General features: G+C 40.0%; 1 protein-coding gene across 5 annotated transcripts in view; it reads right to left on the minus strand.

Moving 5' to 3' along the window:
- Positions 1-10,857, minus strand: part of MANBA (mannosidase beta) — a 161,968-nt gene that overhangs the window by 18,394 nt on the left and 132,717 nt on the right. For 3 of the 5 annotated variants that reach the window (XM_004380189.2, XM_023734739.1, XM_023734738.1), the window contains exon 17: positions 4,778-6,288. The exons of the other annotated variants lie outside the window; for them this stretch is intronic. In XM_004380189.2, the coding sequence (XP_004380246.1) occupies positions 6,064-6,288 (225 nt within the window). In that variant the 3' untranslated portion in view covers positions 4,778-6,063. Of the gene's footprint in view, positions 1-4,777; positions 6,289-10,857 lie in introns of those variants that run through there. 5 annotated transcript variants of the gene reach the window in all.

Here is a 10,857-nt window from a genome sequence, read left to right on the forward strand (position 1 = left end):
TGGAGCTGATGCCCTGAATTTGGACTTTTAGCCTACTTTGACTGTGAGGAAATAAACTTCTCTTCATTAAAACCATCCACTTGTGGTATTTCTGTTGTAACAGCACTAGATGACTAAGACACCCTCCAATACTTGTTATTGCCCCTCCCCTCCCCCTTTCTTTTAATCTTAGCCATCCTAGTGGGAGTGAAATGGTATCTCATTGTTGTTTTGATTTGCATTTCTCTGATGGCTAAGGACACTGAGCATCTTTTCATGGGTCTGTTGGCCATTCGAATATCCTCTTTGGTGAAGAGTTTATTCATGGCCTTTGCCCAGTTTTGGATTGGGTTATTTGTCTTTTTGTTGTTAAGTTGTAGAATTTTTCTATATATTTTAGATACTAGACCCTTATTGGTTATATCACTCCTGAAGATTTTTTCCTAGTCTGTTGGTTGTCTCTTTACTCTTTGACAAAGTCTTTTGATGAACATTAGTATTTAACTTTTATGAGGTCCCAGTTATCTATTTTGTTTTCTGTTGCTTGTGTTTATCATTGAAAAAAATTAGGTCCCAAAGCTTTGCTCCTGTATTTTCTCCCAAGAACTTTATGGTTTTAGATTTAACATTAAGGTCCTTGATTTATTTTGAATTAGTTTTTGTGTATGGCATGAGGTATGGATCTTGTTTCACTTTTCTGCATATGGAAATCAAGTTTTGCCAGCACTATTTGTTGAAGAGACTGGCTTTTTTTTTTTAATCACACTATAAGAAGACCATAGATAGATGAATGCTGGGTTAGTTCAGCAGCACAACATCTCTGACATCCCATGTGCCAACAATGTTTCCTCAGTTCACAGAAAGGCTGCAGCAGCTCTAAGCATCAGTCCTCACCCAGCAGCTTCTTAACTTCACCCAACAGCAGAGGGTTCCTCCTCAGGTCTTCCCTAGAAACCCCACATTATATATCAACTTGTGTTTCATTAGCCAGAATTGGGCTACATGTCAAATCTTAGATCAATCATTGGCAAAAAGAATGGATTAGTACAACCAACTATGATTCAGTCCTTGGAGCTGGACACACAGCCACCCCTCTTGGCAGGGAAGAAGGGGATCTGACTGTTGGTTGACCAGGCCATAGTGTCTGCTCTAACTACTGGGCTCTGCTGTGTAAATTGTTTCCCAGGATCCAGTAAATTTTACAAGAGCCTTAATAAGTAACAACAGAAGAACAGGAAAAAGAAGGCTGTTCCCACATGTATTAGGAGGCAGGAATGAGTATTAATTCTCAACTAGAAATTTCCATGAGTCAGAATGTTCCATTTCCTGGGAATTCTAGGTACTCGGGCTATTGTTGTAATCTTTTGTACCCTCTCACTTGTATATTGTGGCACAAGGGGGTGTTCAGTCAATCTCATTCAAAGGCTAAGACCTGACCGAAGGAGTTGCTAACCTGACTGTAAAAACCTGTTGCCGTCAAATCTATTCCAACTCATAGAAACCCTACAGGACAAAGTAGAACTGCCCCGATAGAGTTTCCAAGCTGTAATTTTATGGAAGCAGACTGCCACTTCTTTCTCTCACCTTAAGTTTCTATTTCCTGTAAATTCCTGACATTCCCAGAAGCCAAAACCTAAGTCAACCAATCCATGCTTGTCGCCTCAGCTATAATATATGACCTGGCTACAAAAATTCCCAATATGGCATATAAGGAAAGTAACTTAAAAGCAACCAATCACTTTTGTCCAGCATTACTTCCTTGTTCTGCTACAACCCTGCCTATATAACTTTTGTTTCTTTCGCTTATCCTTCGGCTGTCTAGTCTCCTTTCAAATAAGTTGCTGCCCGATTCATGAATTGCTAAATAAAGCCAATGAGTTCAAACAAAAATTGTTTTGCTGTACTTTTCTTTTAACAGAGTTGAGCTGAATTCTTCCTTCATTGCAGGATTCAGTAACCCATGTCTACAGAGATAAGGAGAGATATTTATAAAACATGAAGCAGTGGTGAAATGCCCTTATCTTTGCAAAGCTCATTCACTATTGAGTCCCTATTCTAGGACTCAGAATGTCTTGGCAGGTTAGCTCTCCCTCCGCTTTTCGATTACAAGTGCAGAGCCCGACTGACCAGCTGATCTTCCTTAATATGATGAAAGTCTTTAAAGATCTGTTTCTCAATTGAAAATGAAAAATCATTTTTTTAATCATAAACTTCAAAGAAATTTCCTAAAATGTTAAATAACGTGTCCTGGAGTCATAATTGACTCGATGGCAATGGGTGTATCTAAGTTTGCTCCCCCATCACTGTCACATTAACCTTATAGGACTTGTCACCAGCTGAAATTTGTTTACCTACAGTAGACGGTCCATGACAGCAGGGATTGTCCGTCTTTTTCACTATGATACCCCTAGCAACAAGGACAGTAGCTATCAATAAATACTTGGTAGATAAATGAATGAATGAATCTTTAAGTTATACAGTCTTTGGGGTCAGAATATAAATGTTTCTTAACACTGGTTTTGTCTTTGACTTTCAGGGTTTTGTACATCACTCAGTCTCATTCCTCCGATAAGTCAATTAAAAAACAAGAATTTCTCCATTCACTTGGAAACTGTACTAAATGCCTTTTTTGCCTAACCTTTCTAATTTACTGAATTGATAAAACTGCACTCACAGTCAAGGCAGACTGGGAATATTTTCAAATGCTTTGAATTTCACACACAAACAATATCTACTTATTTTTATCCATAGCTCTTACCAAATTGGGGACTAAGTTTCATATCCGAGAGCCAGAGGCAGCCCAAGAGAATATTCTTTCTGCCTCAGATCCTTGTCACTTCAGAAGTGTTTGGGAAACATATCTTTACTTCTCCTGTACTCCAGTTCACCTTCATTGCAATGGAGAACAAAACCTTCCTCTTTATTTTCCAAGTGACTTCCTATAGTTTGAAAATGTCTCACAACGAAAAGTCAAAAAACAGGGGGGAAGAAAAAGGATAGAAAGAGTTATAGTGAATGTGAATGAGAAAATTAGCATTTTTACTGTCCTGTCTATTCTAAAAGGGAAGATATAATCCTGTGAACTGATCTCTTGTCATTCCACTGTCCCTAGAATGTGCTCTTCTGCAACCAGCCTGGCAGAAGGACCTCTTCCTGGGATTTTTATCCTCTCTATTGATGTTTGCATAACTAATAACAGAAAGCCTTCTCTCAAATCCAAAACCAGGAGTAAGTACATCAGACTGTATTCCAACAAATGTGGAAAAATAAGTCTATTACAATGGTGGAATTGACTAACCACAGTGCCACATGTGAAGAATTAACTTTGGAAAAAGTTTTAGTTATTACTCTTCTCTTACAGAAATAACATGCATACACACATTTCTCTTCTTTTATAAATTGATGTCAGCATATATTTATGTCCATTCATTAATTTGTTCTTCCTTTACAAATTCATTCTTTTCTAATATCTTTTCTCCCTCTTTAAAAAGAATTTTTAAAAGACATTTGCTTATATTTGCTTCATTTTTACTATTGCTTCATGCACGAATTGGGTGATAAAGATCATGACGTTAAAAAAAAGTACAGACACTATTTATTTAGCATTTGTTTTGTTCGACCAGACACTGTTTAGTCCTCACAGCTACCTTTCAAGGCGAGGGATCATTGTCTCCATTTTAGGGTAAAGAAATGGAAGTTGAGAAAGGGCAAGTTGTTGCCCAAGGTCATACAGCTAATAAGCCTCAGAACCTGGACTTGAACCCAAAGAAGTGTGCCTCAAAGCCTTGCCCTCTCCAGGGCTCCAGACTCAGGCTGAGATGGAGCTGCTTCCATTTACAGAGCATTTAACAAGTGCCAGCACTGGACCAAGCCCTTTGGGTAAATTATTCCATTTAACCCTCAAAACAACCTTTCAAGGTAGGTGTTGTTATCCCCATTTTACCACAAAAAAACTGAAGTTAAATAACATGATTAAGTTTACAAAGCAAGTACGGGCAGAATTGGAATCCCAGGGTGGTGCAAACGGTTAATGCATTCAGCTACTGACAGAAATGTTGGAGGTTCGAGTCCACCCAGAGGCACCTCAGAAGACAGGCCTGGTGATCCATTTTTGAAAAACTAATCACCAAAAACCCTATGGAGTACAGTTCTACTCTGACACACATGGAATCACCAGGAGTTGAAGCATACTCTGTGACAACTGGTTTAAGGACAGAATTAATTTACACTGTGGCCTATTAACTTCAAAGTACACCTCACAGAGGATCCTCTCCTGGAACAGATTATGCATACTTTTAACCAAGAGGAGTTTCCTCCTCGCCGCTAACAACATTTTGATAAATAAGGTTTTCAATAGTTACAATGAAATGATATAATATTTATCCAGTAAGAATCATCTGAGTCCCGGCCCTTTCATAAGGCTTTTTGAAAAAATTTATTTATCTTAAAATAACATAAACCGAGAAAAGCCTTCAAAATTGAAGAAGAGGACAAGATTGTCTGTATTTATGTTCTTTATAGTCACCGAAACATTGCCTAATGTTTCTCAGTTTTTAAGCTAGAACCATTATCTAATAAATCTCAATTTTAAAACCAAAAACTCATTGCTGGTCCATTCCACAGCCAATTACATGCTATTCTTTCCAGAAGAAACTCCTCAATTTCTTAGATTCTTAAAACTCTCCCAGTTTAACAAGCAGAATAATGACTTAGCCAGAGCTTAATGGAAACAAATACCCAGCACAGTATGGACACAATAAATGTTTACAGAATGACTAAATAAGCCATAGATGAAATGTGAAGTTGTCAATGCAATTTGAGTAACTTTTTAATGTTGATATAATTTCAAACTTACAAAAAAGTTACAAGAGCAGTACAAAAACAGTTCTATAAAAATTTCTATACACCTTTAGCCAAATTGGCTATTTATTAACATTTTGCCCGTTTGCTTTATTATTAATGTAGTTTTATAAACGTTATAATGTGTAACAAAAGAACTTTTTATAGCAACTTGTATTAATCAACATAAGTAAAATTATTTAAACTCAAGATAAAGGGAACACCACTTTGCTGCCAGGGTCAACAAGTCTAAAGCTAATTCATACCCTTCAGATTGGAAAGCTCATTGGATTTAGCCGAATCTGAAGTGCACACACAATCCTGGGTGAAGACCAATGTCAGGGAACCCACAAAATTCCAAAGTGACCATTATCGTTATCTGTTGCTATCGAGTCGATTCTGACTCATAACGACCCTATAGGACAGAGTAGAACCGCCCCATAGGGTTTCCAAAGAATGGCTGGTGGATTCGAACTGCCAACCTTTTGGTTAGCAGTCGTAGATAGCTCTTAACCACTACACCACCAGGGCTCCAAAGTGATTATAGTGACGTCCATTTCAATGCAAGCTTATTTTTCAAAGAAGGATCACTCAAGCAGCCTTAAAAAAAAAAGTTATAATTGTTCAAACACTATTTTATAACAAAACCCACAAATGAAAAAAGAATTCTTCTACCCAAAAAGTAATCAAATAGCAACAATCAACCTCTGAAACTGTCCAGCAATGACAGCCACTAGAAATCTCTCTATACTGTAACCTTTGGATCTCTATTTCCTCTGGAAATAATAACAAAGCAGCTTCATTTTGATTATTCATTATTCCACAAAACTAACAAGGAGAGACCTATAGAACTTCAAAACCTTCTACATTTGGTCCCACAGACATTGCAATGGTAACATTCCTGTGACTCCCTCAGAGGGTGATGCGTGTGGACTTCCTTTTCTGGATAGGGAGAGGCCGTCTGGTTGTAATTGGTTTATTTGGTGCTAAAGGTCTGAGGTAAAGGGCTAAAAATACAGTCCTGGCTCAGGTTCAAGAACACCTAGGCACAGCCTTGTTTGAGGTCATCACCTGAGCGAACAGTCTTCCCTGAAAGTATTCATTGTGCAAACTCATCATGGAGTGATTAATCAATCAGACACATCTCTGGGCTTCTTCAAGTTCTCTCTGGTTGCCCGCATTGCCAGTCAGTGCTTTAGAAATACTGTATTTCCAGTGTCCACTGAAAATACAACCAGGATTCCCTCAGTAAATATTGGTCAGGGAAGTCACATGAAAAGATTGTTCCAATTTACTCTTGCTGGTGGGTTCCCAAGGGTAAAATAATATAGTTCGTGTCTTCTCAGTCATAAGGAAACCATTGTCACTAAATCTCCCTGGGATGCTCCCCACATCCAACCAAACAAAGGGAGCAACAGCTGAGGTTTCCAGATCAAAAGCAAATGTGTCACCTTGCTGAGAGATGAGGGCCTGAAAGAAAAGAAAAATAAAATGAAAGACGAGGGAAAAGCTATTCCTTTTTAGAATATCAGAACATTTAGGAGTCTCTGGGTGGCACAAATGATTAAGCATTTGACTACTAACCAAAAGGTTGGTGGTTCAAACTCACCCACAGGTGCCTCAGAAGACAGGTTAATAAGACTGACTTCTTCCTACTAGACTGCAGTGGCATCTTTGTTCTAAGTCAGGTGACCACATCACCATGAGTCTGTTTCTATAGTCTGTTCTGTTCCACTGGGGAAAATGACACTATCTTAATTACTGAATCTTTATAGCAATTTTAGAGACCCTGGATGGTGAAAATAGTTTTCGACTACTAACCAGAAGGTCGGAGGTTCAAACCCACCCAGAGGTACCTCAGAAGAAAAGCCTAGCTATCTGCTTCCAAAAAGTCACAGCCTCAAAAACCCTATAGAGCAGTTCTACTCTGCAACACATGGGGTCACCATGAGTTGGAACAGACTCCATGGCAACAGGTTTGGTATTCAGTTCTTAGCAGAACATTTATGTAGGCCTAATAAGCAGCACATTTTGTACAACATTGGTTCCGCAACTGCTAAAGTCATATCTTCTGTGCACTGTTTCAGACCCTTAAAAATACATGGAAAATTATTTAAGGCTGTGGAAAATTACCAGACTGCAATCCAAACCAAGGAAATATGTAGTCTCCAATTATTAAAAACTCATTGCCGCTGAGTCAATTCTGTCTCATAGCGACCCTACAGGACAGGGAAGAACTGCCCCATAGGGTTTCCAAGGAGTAGCTGGTGGATTTGAACTACCGGCCTTTTGGTTAGCAGTCAAGCTCTTAACCACTGCACCACCAGGGCTCTGGCTCTCCAATTATTAAGGGGAATATTTCACAAGAAGCTCAAAGCTTTGTATCTTTTACAGTTTTTCTCACAAAATCATCAACAGAGGAACATTTTTGCATAAAGGCTGGGTGGTCTAAATGACTTTCTAAGGATATATCTGGACCTAGCTGCAAAGAAGAATCAAGGAGCTTATATTCTAGTCATCTGGAATGATCCGCAGTTTAGAAAGCCACTTGCCAAGCATTTATACAAGCTCTGTGGTTACAGCTTTCTCTCTTTCATTTCATAACACAGTAAAGTCACATTATTAGCACTTTCAACTTGTGCAAATTATAATTTCAGCAAAAAGAGAGAGGCAGTTTAAATTGTGCCCAGAGTGAGGAAGCACAACTCCACAGAGGCTGGTGGTCTGGGGACCTCTCTAGCGTGAGTATCGAGTTGAGTGCAACCTACTGTATAAAGCCGTGCATTTGTCCTGCAACATGGCTCTTCAACATGCAGACCTGCTACTCTGTAGGGTCTTCCATTATGTTATGTGTGACATAATAAGTTTTCAAAGGGCAATTTTCACTATACATAACTCTAGCCTTCCACACTTTTATGACCATCAGTCGGAGTTCTGAGTTACAATAATAAAAGCTACTTTGGAGAAAGCAAAAAGAGGCTTAATAAAGTATATTAAGTAGCTCTGGGAGGGTCAGATTTAAAGCTAGATGCCAGGAACAACACTCAAATTCCCGAACCACAGCAAAGCTGTTCATGTGAAGACCGTAAGGCAGCCACTGGCACGAAGTTCACACAGATGACCCCATATGACCATGAAGTCGCCAGGATATTCTCAGCCACTGCGGCTCCAAGGCCAAGACCAGAAGGGACACTGGCACTTTGCTTACTCCTGCTACCTTCTTCAGACTGGAAATCTCATCTCTGCCTGCACCCTGGTTCCAGGGAGGCAGGGCAAGCACAGTTCTGGCATCTCTCTTGAGATAGTTTACCCAAGTACCTGGCCTGTATTAAGTCCACACTAAATATTAACTGAAACTAATCAAACATGTAATAAAGATGCATTGATACTCGCTGGTGATTGGAATGCAAAAATTGGAAACAAAGAAGAAGGATCAGTAGCTGGAAAATATGGCCTTGGTGATAGAAACGATGCAGAAGATCACACAATAAAATTTTGTAGGACCAACAACTTATTCTTTGGAAATACCTTTTTCAACAACATAAATGGTGACTATATAAGTGGATCTCAGGGGATGGAATACACAGGAATCAAATTAACTATATCTGTGGAAAGAGACGATAGAGAAGCTAAATATCATCAATCAGAACAAGGCCAAGGGCCAATTGTGGAACAGACCATCAACTGCTCCCCCATGCAAGTTCTAGTTGAAGCTGAAGAAAATTAAAACAAGTCTATGAGAGCCAAAGTACGACCTTGAGTATATCCCACCAGAATTAAGGACCATCTCAAGAACAGATTTGATGCACTGAACGCTAATGACAGAAGACCAGATAAGTTGTGGAATGACATCAAGAACATCACTCATGAAGAAAGCAAACAGTCATTAAAAAGACAGAAAACAAAAGACCAAAATGGATGTCAGAAGAAACCCTGAAACTCGCTCTTGAACATCGAGTAGCTAAAGCAAAAGGAAGAAATGATGAAGAGTTAAGAAGAAGATTTCAAAGGGCAGATCGAGAAGACAAAGTAAAGTATTATAATGAAATGTGCAAAGACCTGGAGTTAGAAAACCAAAAGGGAAGAACATGCTTAGCATTTCTCAAGGTGAAAGAACTGATGAAAAATTCAAGCCGCGAGTTGCAATATTGCATGCAAGCAAAATTTTGCAGAAGATCATTCAAAAATGGCTGCAGTATGTCGATAGGGAACTGCCAGAAATTCAAGCTGGATTTAGAAGAGGACGTGGAACCAGGGATATCATTGCTGATGTCAGATAGATCCAGTTGAAAGCAGAGAATACCAGGAAGATGTTTACCTGTGTTTACTGACTATGCTAAGACATCTGACTGTGTGGATCATAACAAATTATGGATAACATTGAGGAGAATGGGAATCCTGGAACACTTAATTGTGCTCATGAGGAATCTATACATGGATCAAGAGGCAGTCGTTCAAACAAAACAAGGGGATACTGCATGGTTTAAAATCAGGAAAGGTGTGTGTCAGGGCTGTATCCTTTCACCATACCTATTCAATCTGTATGCTGAGCAAATCATCCGAGAAGCTGGACTATATGAAGAAGAACGGGGCATCAGGATTGGAGGAAGACTCATTAACAACCTGCATTATGCAGATGACACAACCTTGCTTGCTGGAAGTGAAGAGGACTTGAAGCACTTACTGGTGAAGATCAAAGACCACAGCCTTCAGTATGGGTTACACCTCAACAGAAAGAAAACAAATCACAACTGGACCAGTAAGCAACATGATGATTTAAACAGAGAAAAGATTGAAGTTGTCAAGGATTTCATTTTACTTGGATCCACAATCAACACCCACGGAAGAAGCAGTCAAGAAATCAAAAGATGTGACTTCTGGCAACATGGCGCTCTAGGCAGAAGCACAATGCTGTTCCTCCACAGCAAAGATCCAAAAAACTAAGCCAAACAGAGAAAACAGCAATCCAGAAATCCTAAGCATCCAATGAAGAGAGAAAGAACTCAGCCAAGCACCAAATGGAATAAGGAACGGACAGAGAACAGAGAGCGAGGAGACATACATAGAGAGGTCCCCTAGCAGCTAACGCAGAACAGATCCACCATCTTGGACTCTTATCAGAGACCAGCAAATACGGGGTACGAGAAAGCAGCTTCATGGAGCTTCCAGCAGGAGACAGAACAACCAGTAAACAGCAATATATGCTTTACCACCCCCGACCCTTCTTCACCCCCACTCGGCCTCCTCTGCTTCCCGCGGCCACAGTCTCTTGGCAGGGAAGCACCAGCTGCTTGGATTCCACCCGCCTGCACTGGCCGACTCCCTGAGTGCCATTTGTTGGCTGCTGGCGTTGCCTTTTTCCGCTTCTTTTGATTTCTTTCTTACTCTCACCACCTCCTCCTCCTTTTGCTCAAATACGTGGCTCCATGCGCCATCTTTGCTTCTTCCTGAGGGACTGTGGAGCTCCATGCAAGTGTGGAGGAACTGCTTCCCAGTCCGTGCTGCCATGCTGGTAGGATCCCGGGGCTTTTGTTTGTTTGTTTTCAATTGTTGGTTTGTTTTCTTTTTCTTTTCTCGAGTTGGGAGCCTGTTCTGGCCGGGCGGTGCTGTGCAGCTTGGGACCTACCCCTCAGCTTGCACAGACGTGCAGAGGGATCCCTGAGAACATTTCTTTTTTTTTTTTTGTTTGTTTTTTCTGTTTTTTTGGGGGGTCTTCTTGTTCTTGTTTTGTTTTGTTTTCTTTTTCCTCTTTTTCCTTTTTTTGTCTTTCTTCATTACTCAGTTTCTCATCTCTCTATACCTTCCTTCTCTTCCTGTCCCCTGGATACCTGGCACTGAATATCTCTATGCGTCCTAGACAGACTGTACTTCAACACCTGGCAACAACTTCCCCAGACCTCGTAGACACACCGGTGGGATCCCTGCGAGCTTTGCTGTTCTTTTTTCTTTCGAATTTTTATTTATTCATTCTTTTCTTTTTTCTTCTTCTTCCCCTTTTTGTTTTTCTCCATTTCATAGTCTCTCATCTCTCCACTCCAA

This window comes from Trichechus manatus, unplaced genomic scaffold, assembly GCF_000243295.1.
Source record: "Trichechus manatus latirostris isolate Lorelei unplaced genomic scaffold, TriManLat1.0 scaffold00071, whole genome shotgun sequence".
NCBI lineage: Eukaryota > Metazoa > Chordata > Mammalia > Sirenia > Trichechidae > Trichechus > Trichechus manatus.